We start from the raw sequence: 19,683 nt of genomic DNA, 5'->3' as shown, positions 1-19,683 counted from the left end.
GACTTCAAAAAAAATCCAGGTCTCCATCATTTCTTCCCTCCATACCCTATCCCTAACCCTTACCCCTAATAGGATTGTTACTGATTTCCAGCCTAATCTTTGATACGTTAAACTGAGAAAGAAATAGTTTAACTAACATCCTTTTTTCTATTAGTGTGAAAAGGCAACCAACAAATCCCTGGAAGGTGTAAAATACGCTGCGCAAAAAATCCTGGACTATCAACGGAAGGGTGATCCACCTAGTCACGTGACCTCGGGCTTGATGAAATTAACGCTTGCTCGCCAGTCTCCCAGCGACATAGATAACGCGACTTTGGACGGAGGAGAGGTTACTTTTCAGTTTCCGTGGAATGTGACGATAGATAAGCTCAAACAGTTTGATACAGTTAACACTAAGGTACGTTTGGATCTAACCATTGTACTGTTTTCTTAAGATGGAAAATAACAATTCTGACGAAACTTAGCAACAAATATCATAATAGATAATATTAGCTTAAAGAGACCTTACTTCATATTTTTCGCACTGAATTTGCGCTCAAACTGATTCACAATTCTATAGGAAAGCTTTGTAATTACCTGAACTGAGCACAAGAAGCTATCATTGTTTTAATAAACTGTAGTCACAATCTGAATTACTCATAAATATATTCAGTCTCTAACTCATAGTGAGAATTTTATAACTTTTCAGCTATCGATCGCATCCATTTATACTTTTTATCAACCTTTTAACTAGAGGAAAGGATATCCATCTCTAGAGAGCGACGTGAAATAAATAAATAAATAAATAAATAAATAAATAAATGAAATAAGAATTAGAGATGCAATTTAATGTTTCTTTCTGTCGTTGCAGGTGATAACTATGTCCCAGACCCCGTTCATTTCAAACGATGCGATTCCTATTGACACCCCAGTCTCAACCTTAGAGCTTTTGGAGACTTCTGGGAAGGAAATCGAAATCCGGAACCTTACAGAGCCTGTGTCCATATTCCTGTCGCTCAACCAATCAGAGAACGACGATCTCGATAACATGACAGGTGTCATCGATTCAGAAATGAATATCACAGTTTTCAAGATCGAATCCGGGGGAGATAACTCATTCTATTTCACAGTTAGCTGCTCCGGGGCAATGAATACTGGACAAGAACTAATTTTAGTTTTGAGGAGAAACTCAAAACCGACCGCTAACAATTTTGATCTCCGATGGAATCTCACTTTGTGTAACAGCACTTTAAAGAAGCTGATATCGAGAGAGTATTTAAATAATTCGGAAGGGTTGTACCTCGGAGTGAAATTAGCGGAAGCAAGTAATCTAACCAACGGTACATCAACGCGAAATGAAATCCATTATGCAGTGTCAGTGAAGGCTATTGGATGTTACTATTGGAACGAAAGGATGCAAGCGTGGAGGGCAGATGGTTGTGAGGTGACTGTCGTTTTTGACAGAACTTCGTTTAATTAACAATCCCAACAATTATCGATTCCTTTTCTCCAATCAATGGCAACACGTACATGCTTCGGTTATTGCAACAACGTCGTTGTCTTTGCAACTTGATGCAAACGATAATTATTGAGGAGAATCCTTAATCCTGTGACGCATAAATCACTCGGTGATTTGTGCGTTTCAGAGTCGTTGAATTTTTTGTATCAATAAGAGCTTGTCAATGGCTTGAATATTATTACTTCTTTACAACATGGCTGTTTATCAACTGTGTAACATTACAATGCGACGGTAAAAGAGCTATACGCCATTAAAATGGAGGAATAACTAGTAATTAATTAGCGGGTAATTTGTGGCAAGCGCTGTGAAATACGCAGGAAAATCACTGAGGAAGTTTTCTGATTGAATGAGGAGACAACATTTTGGTAAATAACCAAACGTTTGATCAGTTAACGCTGGATACGTTTTCTTAATCAATCACTACAGTTAGCAAACGCGAAACAATTGTAACATACACCCAGTGATAAGCCTTTCTACACTGACAGTATTGCCCGTTTTTTGTCTTATTAGGTTGGTCCACTAACCACTTTAGAGCGCGTCGAGTGCCGGTGTAACCACTTGACATGGTTCGGTAGCCGCGTGTTTGTTCCTCCAAACAAACTTCACCTGGATATCATTCTCAAGAGGATAAAAGACCCGTCCAACTATGCGCCAGTCCTCTCCGTACTCTGTGTTACATTTGGTCTGTACTTAATGGTCATCGTTTGGGCGCGCCGAGAGGATCGAAAAGATAGAAATAAGGTATCGATAGAGGATAAACACACTTATTTGACTTAATCCTCTTTGCCTCAGGAGAAGGGCCTTGACCATAGCGCTCAAACATTTTCCGTTTCCCTCAGTCGATCTTTTTGGTCTCAGCCCATGTCTTCCCGATGTTCTCCAATTCCTTTGTTACATAACAAAATTAAACAGGATTAAAACAGGATTTGGGCGAGAGCAACCTCATCCGTGCTAGGTTGCACTTCACATCTTGCCGCGCCAGCCGTTTATTAGGTTTAATGGGGATGATCTCTTGTCCTTTTGCCACCCTCAGAGGTAAGGGAGGGAGGCGTCCAGTGTATCCGCCGCGTTAGTTTCAGTGTTTTTCTATATTTATCATAATCGTATACCCTTTTGGTACGCTTAGGCAGGATGTCTAGGAAGTTTGGTCGAGCCATCATTTCGTATTTGTGAGACGCAGTCGAGCGGAAAGACCCATGGCGAGACCAAACAAGTTTGACATGACACCAAATCATATCAGAAATATACGATCGAGTATTTCAGCGTACCGAAATTCGGCCAAAAATCTGGCAGTCAAATCGGGTCAGTGAGTAGATATCGCAGGATGTCAGGGCCGATGTGAGTAGACATCGCAGGATATCAGGACCGATAGACTCGGTGTCCGATTCACGGATTACGAATGTGGATGCGAAACGTTGGAGGTCTGAGTTATAAACAGAGCTTCTGATTGTTTGATCCCTTTTGGAAGACTAGCGGAAATACACGATCCAAAATTTTGAAAACAAAGGAATACATGTCAAAAAATTATCCTCTGTCAACTCTGATTTAAAATGATGCAAACGCGATGACGCGAAAAACAGTGTGCGAATTCGATTCCAAATAAAAATCCTAACTGATGAGAGGTTTACAATCAGAGTTCAGGTCTCAATGTATTTGTTTCAATCCCTGAAACCGAGTTAAAGTTTGCGGGAAAAATTTCCCAGAAAAAATAACAGAGAACTCTGAAGAGGTTTAGGTTCGTCGTAAATTATGAAGTTTAACCACTATAAGAATAACTGAATTTTTTCTGTCTTTCAATTGGCAACCGAAAGGAAAAAAAACATTATAAAAAGGCGTGTTACATAAAGTGTTAATGCATCTCCTAGTCAGACAACTTTATTATACTCAGTCATTTGTGTATATCTTTGCTGCATTTTTTTATACAGACAGGATTAACTGTAAGCCCAAGCAACAGGGCAGGAGACGCTCATGCCTACGAGGTCGTCATCAGCACTGGTATGCGCAGACATGCTGGTACAACTGCCAACGTTGCCATGACAATAACAGGAGAACGTGGTGAAAGTCATCCATATCTTCTCAAGAACAGTCGGCGAATGGCATTGGCTCGCGGAAGCACTGACTCCTTTCTCGTGACGACTTCGGAAACTCTCGGAGAGCTCACGTACATCCGAGTATGGCACGATAACTTCGGTAAGGACCCGGCTTGGTTCGTGAAGCAGATATCTATTCGTGAGATTGACACCGATGGAGTCTGGTACTTCGTGTGCGAGTCTTGGCTGGCGGTGGACGAAGGCGATGGTATGATAGACAGGATATTTCCAGTGGCGAGCAACGCGGAGTTGAAAGAATTTCGACGCTTGTTTTTGACGAAAGCGTACAAGGACCTGACAGACTCGCACCTTTGGTTCTCGGTTGTTTGGAGGCCCCCACAGTCCCCTTTCACGAGGGTGCAGCGCGTGTCTTGCTGTTTGTCCCTTCTTCTGTGTACTATGATGGCCAACGCCTTGTGGTACGAGGCTGATAAAGGTCGTTACACTGCAGTCGAGTTGGGTCCGTTTGAATTTTCCTGGGAGCAAGTCTCTATTGGAATCTGCAGCAGTCTTGTTGTGTTTCCGATAAATTTGCTTCTGGTGCAGATCTTCAGACATTGTCGTCCACGGCCAGTGCCAAAACTTGGCCTGTTCAACATGAAAATAAGACCTCGTTCCTTGTCCACACACACTGAAATTACTCTGGTTAAGTTCAGATCACGTGACAGTTGTAATTTCGGTACCAGCTTCCCAACCAGTCAGTACCAAAATGTACATAAAGGGTCTCCTGGAGAATCTCCAAACTCTCGAGATAAAATCAGTCTGTCACCTACGATGCGTTTTGGTCTTATGCCGTCATTTTCAGTCTCTCTGGGAGCTGGTGCCACCACGGATTCCACTAACGATATCAGATCTTTGCTTCCAAGCGACTCTTTATCAGGATCACCGACTAGAGATCATGAGAACACATTCAATACTGCCGGTGAGGAAGACACGTCTCGTGCAAAAGGACTTCCTTGGTGGTTTGTGTATGTTGGCTGGTTTCTGGTTACAGTGACGTCCCTCACCGCCGCCACTGTCACATTACTGTACGGTATCGAGTTCGGTCTAAAAAAGTCCTCACAGTGGCTTTTATCCATGTTTTTCTCACTCACGCAGGACATCTTTGTCAGTCAACCGCTCAAGGTTTTGGCCTTAGCCACCTTTTTCGCTTACATTTTTAAGAAACGGAACAAAATTGCCCTTTCGTCACCATCACGACTTACATCTGATGAGCACTGGCTGCAAAATCAGCTTCAGCACTTGGAAGACGACTTCGAGGAGCACCCCAAGGCCCCTCCTGTCGAGGTGCCGACAGAGGATGCTCTCCGGCACGCCCGGGACAGGGCTCAAAAAGAGCGTACAATGCATACCATCTTACTCGATTTAGGAACCTTCCTGGTATTCACTTTTCTTGTTCTTCTCATCGCCTACGGATTTCGTGATCGAGATGCATTTCGTCAAAACGACGCCGTTGCAAAGGTTTTACTACGTCAAAACTTTAGCGGGAAACAGAGAGGTTTCTTCCCCGACAGATACTCTCAGGTAAATTTTTATAAATTTTGGCGAAGGTCCCTTAATTCTTCGAGGGTAAGAACATTTTTAACATTATAAATACAATGTTTTTCACGAGCTAACTTACATATATATACTAGCGAAGAGCGGCCGGAATAGTCTGAAATCATATAATACTGCAGGGATTTTGGTCTATCGTTCTAGTTTTAAAAACCTATCGACCAAACGATGAGAACTAAAAGCCCTTTCTCTTATAAAAAGACAAGCAAATATGTAAACTTGTTTAGAGATCCTACAAGCAGAAGGGTATGCTCTTTAAAGGAACTATAATACATGGATTTAGCCAAGCCTAAAAGCGGAGGTTGCTCAAAGCTCGATTAAGCCAACCTAGGATAAGCGAGAATTTTGATATGAATTTGGCAACTTTGCGGCGAGGTTTCCTGTATGTTATTTGGCCTTCTGTTTTGAGTTTGATGACTCAAAGCAGAAGGTCAAACAATATTCAATTCAATTTTATTGTGCATGCATACGTTCCGTTCTAGAATATGCATGCCAGGCTTTCCACTCTAGCTTGCCAGGCTATTTGTCCGACCAAATAGAGAGGGTTCAGAAAAGAGTCTTAAGGATCCTATTCCCAGAGGTTTCGTATTGCAAGGCTCTGGAAGATGCGGGTTTAAAAACACTCTTTCATAGACGTGAGGAATTATGTAGCATTCTGTTTAAACAAATTGTAGAGAGTAATGACCAGCACAAACTAGCTGGCCTGCTGCCCGCGCGCAATGACAGTGAGAGATATAATTTCAGGACTAGGCATATGTTTTCAATCCCGAATGTAAAAACAAAGAGGTTTAGAAATACTTTCATAATATAATGCACTATGCAAATAAACAATTGTAAATAGAATTTTATACTAGTTTGATATATTTTATTATTATATAATTTTTTTATGTATAGTTAGGAATTTTTATAGTTTGAAGTTTTAAACATGTAGTATATAACACTAGTAATTCAGCTTATAGCTGCAAGTTGTGAGTTTAATACACGATTTATCTATCTATTTATCTATACAGAAAACCTCAGCAAACTTATAAAACTCCAATCAAAATTCTCGCATATCCTGGGTTATGTTAATCGAGCTTTGAACAACCCGGCTCAGGAGTTCCGCTTTTAGGCTTCGCTAAATCTATATATTAGCTGGAATATGGCCGCCACCTTGCGCTACTCCGTCGTCGTCGACGCCGCGTGCGTACGCGCCCACGAGCAATACCGCTAGCCATGATAACCATGAGAAAATCAATGCCTGGGTTTCCCTCACTTTCCTATATGGGTATGGAACTCCGCTATTATGGACTTGTCATTTCACATTACACTCTTCAAACACATCATGATAGAGGAGAGAAAGAAGCTTTTACCAATGAAAGACGTGTCAATTATACTGGTCATTCGCCAAAACACTCAGCTGCTATGAATGCAGTTTTCTTAAGGTGAACTGTTTGATGTGTTAAATTATTGCTCTCTTCCCCGTGTAGATCATTCGACAAAGAGACATGTGGGACTGGACAGAGAACGCTCTGTTACCAAGTCTGTACAATCTGCCATCATACTTCTACACAGGAAAAGCGCCGAAATTCATGGAAGGAGAGAGCGGGCTGGTGGTGGGCGTGGCTCGTCTCCGACAACACAGAGTGAAGAAAGGTGAGAAAAGTACACTACAATCAACACAAAAATTGACCAAGCTCGTTACCTTGATACCTGTTAAGTCTTATTTTTAGTCTCAATCTCATTTCGATCGAACCTTGTTACTTCTGCTCAGGGTAATATATTGCAAGCCACTTTGCAGGATTGTAAAACTCGAGTATCTACAATTCTAGCAGAGCTGATTGCTGAGCAGTGAGTTCCTACCTTTGTTTTGGAGAACACCGGGTCACTGAGATATAATCCTTTATTGAGAGCCAATAGTCCAGTTCTGGCCTTTTCTCTGTCACGCAAAGTCGAGAGAGCGGAACCCCCTCTCCGGACGTTGCGTGACAGAGAGATGACCAGGGTTAGACTAGAGAGCCATAGATAAACCGTTATATAGTTGAGACAAAGAACAAGCGATTTCCCTTGCTTTTTCACCGAACCCTTGCAGCAAGAATCGCCGTGGCCTGTGACATAAGTGATAACACAGTTCTCAGTATTGGCTTTTACGTTGCGATCACGGTCAGCGACGAAAAGTGAAAAGTTGAACTAATGCCAGACTAGTCCCATGTGTGTTTGATATTCTGCCACTGGATCATTTTTTACCCATCTTTCTTTTCTTACTTTTAGATTCCTGTTCTGTGGCACCTGTAGCCAAGGATTTCTTTTTAAGGTGCGTCGCAGAATACGGCATAACGTCAGAGGACAAGCAAGCATACTCCACGCGCTGGGAATCGCTAATAAACGACTCCAGTCATCAAACACAAACTTCGTTATCACCAGGTCCCTGGCACTACAGCGCTGCGAGCGAACTGGATGGCTACCCCTACATAGGCGGCATAGCAACGTACTCTGGTGGTGGGTATGTGTTGGAACTGTCTCACATTTACTACAAAGCTTTACGACAGGTCAAGGATGCGAGGGATAAACTCTGGTTGGACCACTATACACGAAGTCTGTTCATGGAATTCACCTTGTATAATCCAAATAGCAACCTTTTCTGCGCTGTAACGTTCGTAATGGAGACCTTTCCAACAGGAGGTGTTTTTCCGCATTCTGAGGTCATAGCCTATCGCCTGTATCGTTATGTCGGTGATTTTCAATTGTTTGTTCTCGCCTGTGAGGTTTTGTTTTTTGCTTTTATTCTGTATTTCACGTACCGCGAGGCGAAGAAGCTTTACAAAACGCGAAGAATGTACTTCGCAGAGGTGTGGAATCTTATGGACCTAACTGTTTTAATACTCTGCTGGATTGCAATAGCGTATTACTTCATCTGTTTGGGATTGAGAAAATGGACAATTAACCTTTACCATAAAGATCCAACCAAGTTTATTAGTTTCCAACACGTTTCAACTTGGCAGCTAATGTTTGAGAGCGTGCTCGGAGTCACGGTGTTTGTGACGTGCATCAAATTCATCAAGATGTTCCGATTCAACCGACGAATCTTCCTCCTCTCATGTACTTTGAAACAAGCTAGCGGGGAACTCTTGCAATACCTTCTAGTGTTCAGTATTAACTTTCTAGCATTCTCGCAGATTTACCACTTTTTGCTAGGAAGCAGCCACGATTCCTTCAGCTCGTTGTTCAGCACCATGCAAAAACTTCTCAGTGTCCTCCTTGGCAAGTTTAGCTATCAAGAGATGAGGATTAACTCTTATAGGGTTCTTGGAGCAATGACATTCTTTCTTTACATAATCGTGACAAATTTCCTGTTTCTTAATGTTTTCATTGCCATCATAATTGAGTCTTTTGAAGTCGTAAAACAGCAGAACGACAAAATGCAAAACGAATTTGAAATGTTGGATTTCATCACGAAACGCTTCAAGGATTTCTTGGGTATACGCGCACTGAACAAGACCGCTGACTCAAAGTTCCAATACACAAATAACGCGATATACAAGCACCCAAGCAAAAGGGAGAAACACAAGATGGCTGAAAAACTTGAACAAGCCCTAGACAGACTGGAGTGTTACATCGATGTGATAAACGATATTGAGAATGAAGATGACATGCTTTGTTGCTATGTATCACGGAGGATCCACCTCAGTTCTGCAAAGAAAGTGAAGACCGTAGAGCATTTCTTGTAATGTAAAGTAATGCTTCTATTCTTCCAGGTAGCCCTCAGTAATATAATAAATGGTATACGTATGCAGTATGCAGTTATCTTCGGCGAATATGAATATAGGTCATATAGAATCTAATAATCGTTTTTGTGATAACCGATTTTCATAAAAGCGTCTTGCATATTATTCTTCAGTACAAAGGAAACTGCGAGTGACGCTGCTGAGTTTGGCAGTCGTGAATGGAAAAATTTTGTCTCTATAAATGCTGCAATTTTAATTTGTCCCGTGTTCAGTATTGTTTGTGTGCTGCATAATCGAACTCAGATAAACGCTGTGACAGATTTGCTTTCGGCTCAGCAGAAGTAATCTTATGAAAATTCTGGACAAAGCCCTTTTTTCAAAGAAAACAAATGCCCAAACAAAAGTGTCCATTAAGACGAACAAAGAATGGCACTTGGAATGCCCAGAATATCGTCAATATGGTAACTCTATGACGAACTGGAAAAATGCATAGACCATAAGTAAAGGGGAAAAAATATTTCTTCTGAAATACAGGGCATGCCTGTGATTTGGTAAAACATTACACCTAAAACAGGGAAGTAATCAATCGTTTCCAGGGCTTTCTTCGTCCAATCAAACTTGTCAAAAACACCCATGTAACCTCAAAGGGATTATACAAATAAAGAGAGGTTTGTTTAATTTTTGTCCTATTTTCCCAACAATTCGAACAAAACAGCTTTCAATACAGGTTACAATTAATTTTCTTATTTTCATATTTCATTGTTTTTAAAGTTATTTCACAAAAGTCCAAATACAGAGAGACACTGGACTATCCATTCAGTCCTCGCTGAAAAGATCTTGATCCTTGCCGGATTTACCAGTTTTGATCATTGCCAAATGGGTTTTGATCATTGTTGGGTTGGTTTCCGTCGTCTTCGTCGTCCTGGTCTGAAATCAGACAAATCAAAATACATCATTTATCTAAAATGTTCAGTGTTATTTGAAAATGATTATGATTCATTCAAACTGACTGGCCTGAATGATCCTCAGATTAATTTTTGTTTGGGCTTATACTGATATAAGTAGTATTTATTCCTGGCACAATCTACTCTAAACAGCTCCTACAAATTTCTATTTTCGGGAAAATTGAGATAAACGAGAAAGGTTTACGCGAGAATCCGAATAGCGTTTTATATCATAAGTCAAATTATTCTCGCCTTTTGATTGGTTCTTATTTATGATCAATTGAAGGACAGACGTATAGATAACGTCATTAACATTTTTTTGAAACGTATAGATTCCATGTCGCCGTCCGTCTCAGGCCCAGTAACAAAAGATTTAATGAGGAGAACCATGGCTGTGCACGTGCGTTATAAATCTATCCACATTTCTTTGCCGTCCTCTGCAAAACAACGCAAGCGTAAGATGTCAGTCTCACTGTGCGAATTTTACAAACAAATACTGAACTATATAATTCACTAACTGGCACCTTTACCCTTCTTCTCACCCGATAAAATGTCTTTAACTACCGCTTTGACGACTGCAGTGAGCAAGGGGTCCAGGGCCTTAGCATTAGCGCCGGGAAAAATCAACGAGGGGGATTGCATGAACCTGATATCGCCAGCATGTCGATTTGAGTTAAACCAACGGCCTCCCAGACTAGTGACGTCAGAGAAAATGCTTAATATGATAAGCACAGACACCAGTTTGAACATGAACGCCATCTCGAGTAATCTGCAAAAAGTAACAAGCGTGACGCAATTGTAGACATTTTCATGGCAACGAATCGCTTCCAAAATGTTTGAAATTGTTGTTGACAAACTCAAGACTTTCAATCCGAGAAGCACTTCTCTCATTACTCCATCAGAGTCTGCTTTTTATTATGAATTACACGTTTGATTTTTGTTTGCAAGCTTTTAATATGGGCCCAGAGAAGGGGATAGGGTGAAGAAAAGGGGGAGTCTTGGAAACTCAATTTTATGTTCGATGACTCAAAAATTTGTTTTCAGGATTCTTGGAGACTGACACTTCTCACGGAGTACATGTCATTCATGATTTACAGATGGGTTTCTCACGACTCACCGACCACAAAAATGGCCAATCTTAGCTTTGCTCCCCCTCAAATTTCCTTCAGTTCTTGTTATCACTTTAAGATTGAAGTTACGATTAATTTTGTGCATGTTACATACCAAAAATAAATTCACTAATGTTTCAAAACTAATTCTTTTGATAGAGATTTTAGCTCGGATGATACTAACTATAGTGAAACCACAAGTATGTAATGTCATGATAATCGGGGAATGGAAAATGCCCCCGGGGGGGAGGGTACTGTCATATATGGGCTATATAGTTATGTGCCGCTGTGAAGGGTATGGTTTTCAAGCAGTTTACTCTAGGATAGGGTATATAAATCAAAGCATTTGGGTCTAGAATAGGGCATCATTTTTCGCGAAACTGACCAGTTGGTTGAAGATTTTAAGGAAACCAGGAATTGCCACTCAAAAATATAACAAAATCAAATCGGTAAGTTTAAATTTACGTAAATAAGCCTCCACAGTGTCGATAGATGGGGGGATTTAGGGAGTTTACTCTAGTATAGGGAAGCAAAATTCAGCTGAACTAGCTCTGGTTTAGGCTTAGGGTTCCAGGGTCCCAGCGGCACATCCCTACCCAGAAATTCCCAAAGTACCCTCCCCCTCCGGAGAATGCCCCTCGAAAAGAAGAATTGCAAGCAAAATACCAGCACAGAACTGGAATGGAAGACGATCCAATAACAAATAGTGAAAAACTGATCCTAGACACTATTGAAAAGTATTATCACTTAAGGAATCTACTCATCTGAAGTAATACACTATTATATGACTTCGATGGTTATATTGAACACTTATCAACTCGCGGATGAGGACAGGAATAGAATTCATTTAAAGGATCATTAACTTTCTTGGAATGCAAACTACAGTTTCAGAACATTTTCAGGTTGATAAAACTGCCGGCCAAGATGGATTTACCTCTGAATTTTATAAACGTCTTGTTTCCAATGATTGGGGTAGGACCTATTTGGGAGTGCCAATGACGCTTATGACGCAAATAAATTTGCCATCTCCCCGCGAAGAGGGATCCTAACTTTAATTACAAAAGAAGGTGGCTCGCTGCTCGAACTGGTGACTCTTGTCAATGTGGACTAAAAGAAATCAACTATGACTATAACCAAAAGCCTAAAACCATCGCTTCAGCCAAATGTAGTACATACTGATCAAACTGCAGGATTCATTAAGGGAAAAATATAATAGGGTAAAATATCAGATTCATTACTGATATGGAATATCATATCATATATGGCATGGAACACGCAAAATCGCAAAACCTACCCGCTTTCTTATTTTCACTGACTGGACTTCCGAAAAGCCTTTGACTCTCTTCAATGGTCCTTCACGATGAGGATTCTAGATACCTTTAACTCTGGAACTTGAAGGCCCAGTCTCGTAAGTACCTTTTACACAAGTATCGAAAGTGCAGGGATCAACAATGGTTTCATTGCCAACTGGTTCAAGCCTTCTAGAGGTTTACTACAAGGACACCCCTTATCGCCATGGCACCATACCCAGTTATCTTATCGAACAAAATCGGACAAGATCCAAGCAGGGAAGGAATCAAAGTATTTGTAAATGAAGTTACGTGTAAGTCAATTCTGTGGGGATTTGACCGCCGTTAAGAATGTCTTGAAAACAGTTGGAGACTTTGAGAGTTAACTGGTCCGTGGATAAATAGAAAAAATTCCAAAGCGATTTGGCTTGGAGGGTGTTATCGAAAGTGCAGTGTTATTGCCACACCTATCTATCTTATCGACTGAAATATTATCGAACAAAATCGGACAAGATCCAATGCAAGTAGAGAAGGAACATGAAAAGGGAGATGAAGTTACGTTCAGTCAATTCGAGAATGATGCAAATCTATTTTGCGCCAATTTGACTGCCGGAACGTCTTAACAATAGTTGGAGATTTTGGAGAGCTAACTGGTCCGAGGTTAAAGGACAGAAATCCAAAGCGATTTGGCTTAGCGAATGCTATCGAAAGTGCAGTAATCAACAATGGTTTCACTACGAACTGGTTCAAACCTTCTCAAGGGGTGTACTACAAGGATTTCCCTTATCACCATACCTATCACCATACCTATCTACATATTCTATGTGTTTCGATCTATTTAAGGTCTTTGTTTGTTTGCGCGTTTTGTGTCATAGCTTCGATAGAAGAGTGAAAATCATCAAAATACTCTTCCAGAAAATCCCGATTGGTAGTCAATTTCCGTGTTAGCAGTATTCTGAGCACTGATTGGTTGTCAGGCGCGATGATAGACTTACTTACATAGTTGGGTTTTGAACAGTAATCTTTTCACAAGTACTTTAAATCCAAATTGGAATATTTTCAATTTATAATTTTTCTAAACAAATATATTTTATCTGGAGTTCTCCAATTCAATACACTACCATTAAATGTTTAATACTCATTTTCTCTTGCTTCTTTTCTTTTAAAAAACGGGCAAATCTACATTTTAAGCTTAGTTTTATGATCTCGTTTGCATTAGATTATTTGAATATTTTTATTGCATTTTTCCCCATGTGCATACAGCAACATGTGAATATCTCACCCCGGCAATCACTGGAAGGAGTTTTACATCTTTTGATCCACGGCTGGCCTCTCACGATGCCAGTGAGCTACCCAGATAATGCGAAGTTGAATTTTTTCCGTGTTGTTTAATTTTTGCTGCTTTAATTCTTTATGCTGTGAAGGTCTTGCGGCGTTGCCCCTGGCGAATTTCACTTGCTTTTAGCAAAGAGACTGGGACCAACATTTTTTACATTAACCATAGTAACATCCGTCTTCCGTAGAATATGGCTACCACAGACCTCTTTAAAACACGTCAAACAGTAAATGTAAGGTGAACAGTCAAGAGTTAATTAGCCAATATCCGATGAAGGGAAGATGAACTGTAAGAGGGATAATATCCCATATTAACCTGTTTGCCAAGTTATTTCTCTCAAGTTATTTCTAGATAAGTGTTAAAAAATGCAGTAGATATACCAAGAGCGTTTGTGCGTTTGGAGCATATTGGGGGAATGAATCTAAAACCTTCGTGAAGACGAGTTTGATGTTAATGGGCTTAAAACTGTAAAGGAGTTGGCGAGTTTTGACCAGTCTGTGCTGTGACCGAAAATCGCCATATGTAAGGAATCTTGAAGTAAACCTGAGGCCCTTCCGAACTTTTTTATTTTCGATTTGTTTATTGCGCGCTCCTGCTGAGATCCTTCGTAGTGATCCTGTCAATTACATGAATGGGAAAGAGATTCTTATGTAGAGTTAGAGTTAACTTCTGAATATTATTATGGATAAGCAATAGACTGCAAGGCTGATACTGCGTGAAAAACGTTTCGAGACACCAACATGACAAGAACCGATAAAGTAGGATCGCAACAGTGGACAGCTGTTTCGCCCTTCTTGGGGCTCGTCAGCACTGTGTAGCGAAGATATGTAACGCCAGCCCAAAACCCAACGTACATAAATTGCAAAATGACCCGTGCACTGTATCAAGTTCCGTACTTTTAACTCACTTGGGCCCCGAAACACGCGTTTCCACATCACGTGTTTCGGGGCGCAAAGAGACAAAGTGTCAAGATTGGTGTCTCGAAAAGCAAAAGAATAAATGTGGCTGGACAAGGCCCGCCTAAACATTTAAACATTCAACCGCATGGCCAGTACCATGCTCAGATCTCTTGTAGATCCTGCGTTGGCAGCGTTTATCGTATGCGGTCCCTTGCAGTTTCTGGTTTATTATTATGGAAATCTTCCACGTGCTATTGATAAAATTTACAAATTCTATCAAACTCGGGTCGTGGCGAGCCTCATCTTACAGGATATAGGTTCAAAACTCACTAAAGGTGCAGGATCGTCCGAATCGAAAATGTCAGACTTCTGTTTGAATTGACATACGTGGCTCAAGCAAGCCGCTGATTTTTCACCTCCACTCATTTCCATTGTTTTTAAAACCAGTCAAAATCCAGCCTATAACGGAACTCTCCAGCAGTGTCCCGGGTCGCTCGTTTCCTCAAGCTTTGGCAGTAAGGAACGACGACTCCAGGAACGAACAAGTAGAAGGGCTTGCGCACAGAAACACAAGATGAACAAGTTCTTGACAGGCTGGAATGTCACATCGATGTGATAAACGACATTGAGAATCAAGATGACGGCTTCTCTTTTGACACGAAGTGGTCAAACATCTGGCGTGATGAGTGGTGATGATGTGCAGTTCCCGCCAAAACTGCTACTTGTCTTAAAGTACGCTAACCTTGACCAAGAGAAAATTTATCGTGCCTTGACCCAATATGCAGAAAGAATCTAAACAATTGTAACTGAACTCAGAATATTTTTGAACAATGATAATGGCAATGACAACGATGATGGATAATGATGTATATCATTCGGAAATATATTTAGAGGAAAACAAAGCATTTTAATAATGATGAAATGTTTCTTTTTTTTTTTACTTTTTAAGTGCATTGTAATGAAATGAAATGAAAATAGAGGATAAACGAAGACGACATCTCCCTCAAAGACACATCGTGTCTTAACTCATTTATAAAATGCAGCACAAACATGGAAGGTACATTCATTCTCAGCTATGTCGTCATAAAAATATTTATGGCGATTTGGGTCTCCTTGTTAGAGTTTGATCTCAGTAAGGAGTATAGCATCAGACAAAAACCAAAACAAGCTAAGGCTTTAGAAATTTATTTGAATTGAAATAAAAAAACACAGTGGATAAATCTTTGCAAATCAAGGATGAACTAAAATAGACTTTTGTATATAATGCTTTCACAAACCACACAATGCATATGAAATTCATAAACATGTTTCAGAAGAAGCATCATCCATTGTCAGCGGTACAAGAATACCAATAACAAAGATATCAGTGACGTCAGCTATTGTTATTAATATGCCAACCGAAGAACTATTGGCTGGTGAAACAAAAATTCTTTTTGTAACGTTTTGAACATTGAAAATGCATTTAAATTAGCCTCCCTGAACTCGTTTGAGAGTAATAATGCTTTTAAATTATCAACTAAAAAAACGAGGCTTATAAATAAGCAGCCATTTTTGAATAGGGTCTATACGTTTATAATTATCTTATTCCATTGACCTACTTTTCCACGTCTCCACTGGCTGTTCCGCTGTAAAAAAGGTAACTAGTTCATAACGCTGCACCGAGCGTGACAGTGTTCCCCGGCTTTGGCATTCTTTTACTTCACGCGGGGGGATGGGGGTGGGGTTTGCGAGCGAAGCGAGCAAGAAGAAATAGAGATCCCCACCCCCCACCCAGTCAAGTCTTCCGTCTGGCGCTGGCGTCCAGTTCTCTCGCGATCCTATCCGCGCGTTCAACGATCGAATGAAAATACGAGAAAATAGAGGGCTGTGAACAGTCTAGCAAAAATTTTCGGACGATTTTAATTGCTGGCAAAAACAGTGTCTGAAAATAAAACCGTCCGAAATTTTTAAGCGTCCGAAATATTTACAGTACAATATAAAATTTTGAAGTAGCTCCAAAGCTCTTAGTTTCCTTTATGGAGCGAACTTTACTTGAGACACTGCTGAGAGATCTTGAGATACGCGACGGCTTGTTAGAATTTGTGTTATTTTGTCGTTGGTGTATGGCTGGTTTGCAATGTCACGCCATCAAAAATAAAAATCGTAACCATTCCATAAATTAAGTCAAGAAGCTGAGATATGAAAGATGATTGATAGATAAATAACATCGCCAAGTTTTAAGTCTGTACGGTTTTCCATCCGCGCGTTATTCGGAAAAGTGTTTCACTCAAATTTATAGAGCTTTGTATGGTGTCGCCATGTTTGTGCCCCTCGGAGGGACACAAACATGGCGGCCGCAAAGTAACAGAAACATTTGTCATTGAGTTTTGCCATTGAAACGAAACGTTATTACTCTAGAGCTCCGATACATTAAAATTAATACTTTGTCTAGGGCAAGAACTGTTTAGTTAGTAAAAACTTGAACAATAACTCATCTTTTGACTTACTCGACAGCGTTATCGAGCCGCCATTTTAATGTCACGCAACGCTTAAACTTGGAAATCCGACGTGCTTCATTACTTAATGAGGAACCCTGTCGGGCTTAAACGTTGCAAAACGTCAAGTTATTAGAGGGTCTTACATCTGATGAAACTAAAACTTCACAAGGATTGGTAATTTCTCATTTTGGAAATTGATGACGTCACATGAAAACCGGCAGAATCTTAGAACCTTGAGGGTGCTGTAAAACTATCATTTTCATAGATAAAGTCGCGTTTTGTAGGCGTAAATTTACTTTAGCTATGTTTCATCACAGTGTCCGACATTTGTCCGAAATGAGATAAAAAGTGTCCGAAAATTTAAAGACCGACATTTTCACGTCCAAAATTTTTTGCAAGTCAGGCATTTCCAGCACCTGGCATTGTCAACGCACTTGTTGCGTCATTCGTCAAAACTTTGTCACGCCAAAGGTTGCGTGAGAAACTCCAACCTCGTTCCCAGGGTCCTCTCTCTTCCTCCCTCGAGAAAGTACCCTGGCTGCGGCTGGTCACGTGTCTACGTATGCCAACCAAAGCCGCACAGAGGGTGGGTCCTCAACTTAAATTTAGTCAACACTGTCTAGGGAGGTGAATGTTGCGCTGCTAGCTATACAGACGTTATTTATTTAAAAGTGAAGCAAGTTGTTTGTCAGAGATCCTGCCTGACCAATGCTTCGTCGCTATGATCTGAACTTCTATGAATATGAGGTGCTAATTGAGAGGGAACTCCGCTTATTTTTCAGTGCTTTTTAAAAACCGTCAACAAGCCACTAGAGTTGGTAACGCTACCTGACAAATAGGGGCGTCTGACATATAGGGGCGCTATATCAAAATACCAAAAGTTTATCATTACCTCTGCATGGTTAATGTGTCACACTACCAATAAATGATTTGTGTTAAAATGACAGCTTTTGACTTCTAGTCAGTGGCGACTATTAGAGGAAGGAAAAGACTAATAATAAATCAGTTTGCTGAGCTGAGGTTCGAAGAATGGAGGTGTCAAGAAATCTAGATTCACTAGATCCACAAATTTTCTAAGTCTCAGTATGAATAATGTGGAGCATTTTTCAGGATTTCGTAATTCTTAAGAGATCTATAAATGGCTGAAGTCTCCTACATGTATTGCGAGACTTTAATTTGAATGGGGCGATCTGTTTCTGAAATTGTTACAGAATTGATCCAAATAACTTTAGCCACGCGCGGATCTGGGCTGTTAGGTTTTGGTGAATTCATAAATGCTTCAGGTTTTCAAAATTGATTAATTTATCGCGTAGTCTCTTTCGCAGCCGTTATTGCGAAGGAATCTGCATCGTATCTATGACGGGAAAAACACAATACTGATCGTTTTCAATGTCACGCAATAAAAAAATAAATACAACACCAATACAGTACCAGTGGATAAAGTCAAGAAATAGATAAAGAAGATCATTATTTTTCTTAGTGTTGGGTCTTTGCGTTTTCCCAGACTTAAGACATTCGTATAACTGTTTCGCACGAAATTACGGAGCTCACAGTATGGAAACGCCGTGTTGGATTACTTTCGTGGTCAACCAATATGGCGGCCGGAAATAATCTGGAGCTTATTTTCGCTATCTAGGCTACTGATTATCTGTATTGAAAAAACGAGCATTTACAATTAAGCACTTTTCCTAATGCTCTAACTTCTAAAAAGGCTAAATAACTTGAGATAGTTATATATTTTTCTACAAACGCGATCGTAACTCCGTGTCACGCTCAACTGCCATCAAAATACGCGTGGTTGAAGTGTAAACAGATATAAATTAACCGTCTCTTATGCCAGGCTCTCAAGTTTTGTTTTACGTGCACGTATTTAGAGAGGTAAGATTGGAGATATTAATAATTCCCATTTACGGCAAACAGCATATATTAATGTTTCGGCATTTCTCTTGTATACTTCACGTACCTGACATATAGGGGCACATGACAAATAGGGGCATCTGACATATAGGGGCATCTGACATATAGGGGCATCTGACATATAGGGGCGTCTGACATATAGGGGCGTCTGACATATAGGGGCACATGACATATAGGGGCATCTGACATATAGGGGCATCTGAAAAATAGGGGCGTCTGACATATAGGGGCATCTGACATATAGGGGCGTCTAACAAATAGGGGCGTCTTACAAATAGGTGCATCTGACATATAGGGGCACATGACATATAGGGGCATCTGACAAATAGGGTCATCTGACATATAGGGGGATCTAACAAATAGGGGCATCTGACATATACGGGCGTCTGACATATAGGGGCATCTCACAAATAGGGGCACATGACATATAGGGGCATCTGACATATAGGGGCATCTCACAAATAGGGGCGTTTGACAAATAGGGGCGTCTAACATATAGGGGCATCTGACATATAGCGCATCTGACAAATAGGGGCATCTGACATATAGGGGCATCTGACATATAGGGGCGTCTTACAAATAGGTGCATCTGACAAATAGGGGCATCTGACATATAGGTGCATCTGACATATAGGGGCATCTGACATATAGGGGCATCTGGCAAATAGGGTCTTCTGACATATAGGGGGATCTAACAAATAGGGGCATCTGACATATACGGGCGTCTGACATATAGGGGCATCTGACAAATAGGGGCACATGACATATAGGGGCATCTGACATATAGGGGCATCTGACAAATAGGGGCGTCTGACAGATAGGGGCGTCTGACATATAGGGGCACATGACATATAGGGGCATCTGAC

At 40.6% G+C, this 19,683-nt stretch overlaps 2 protein-coding genes across 3 annotated transcripts in view; one reads left to right on the top strand and one right to left on the bottom strand.

The window, feature by feature from the left end:
- Positions 1-9,524, top strand: part of LOC110046592 (polycystin-1-like protein 2) — a 39,823-nt gene extending 30,299 nt beyond the window's left edge. Inside the window, exons 12-17 of the mRNA XM_089290089.1 lie at positions 155-397; positions 851-1,423; positions 2,009-2,239; positions 3,424-5,112; positions 6,612-6,777; positions 7,393-9,524. Of these exons, the coding sequence (XP_089146215.1) occupies positions 155-397; positions 851-1,423; positions 2,009-2,239; positions 3,424-5,112; positions 6,612-6,777; positions 7,393-8,849 (4,359 nt within the window). The 3' untranslated portion in view covers positions 8,850-9,524. The remainder of the gene's footprint in view (positions 1-154; positions 398-850; positions 1,424-2,008; positions 2,240-3,423; positions 5,113-6,611; positions 6,778-7,392) is intronic.
- LOC149112269 (uncharacterized) lies at positions 9,497-12,298 on the bottom strand. 2 transcript variants are annotated; one of them, XM_089290093.1, is made up of 3 exons: positions 12,194-12,298; positions 10,315-10,559; positions 9,497-9,773 (listed from the first exon to the last, which is right to left on the bottom strand). In XM_089290093.1, the coding sequence occupies exons 2-3, from the start codon at positions 10,547-10,549 to the stop codon at positions 9,700-9,702; spliced, it is 309 nt and encodes a 102-aa protein (XP_089146219.1). In that variant the 5' UTR covers positions 10,550-10,559; positions 12,194-12,298; the 3' UTR covers positions 9,497-9,699. The 2 variants fall into 2 exon arrangements, with proteins under 2 accessions (XP_089146219.1, XP_089146218.1); XM_089290092.1 differs by lacking the exon at positions 12,194-12,298 and having other exon boundaries at positions 10,333-12,170.
- Between the last annotated feature and the right edge of the window lie 7,385 nt (positions 12,299-19,683).

This window comes from Orbicella faveolata, unplaced genomic scaffold, assembly GCF_042242905.1.
Source record: "Orbicella faveolata isolate gen_17 unplaced genomic scaffold, um_ofav_v1 contig_2, whole genome shotgun sequence".
NCBI classification, from domain to species: Eukaryota; Metazoa; Cnidaria; class Anthozoa; order Scleractinia; family Merulinidae; genus Orbicella; species Orbicella faveolata.
Note: the sequence above shows the minus strand (reverse complement) of the source record. Positions and strands in the feature narration are given on the sequence as shown.

Coding starts and splice junctions, on each gene's coding strand:
- LOC149112269 (XM_089290092.1), bottom strand. CDS start 10,681: ATGAGAGAAGTGCTTCTCGGATTGAAAGTCTTGAGTTTGTCAACAACA. Junction 9,774..10,332: donor AGTTAAAGACATTTTATCGG/GTGAGAAGAAGG, acceptor GTCTGATTTCAG/ACCAGGACGACGAAGACGAC.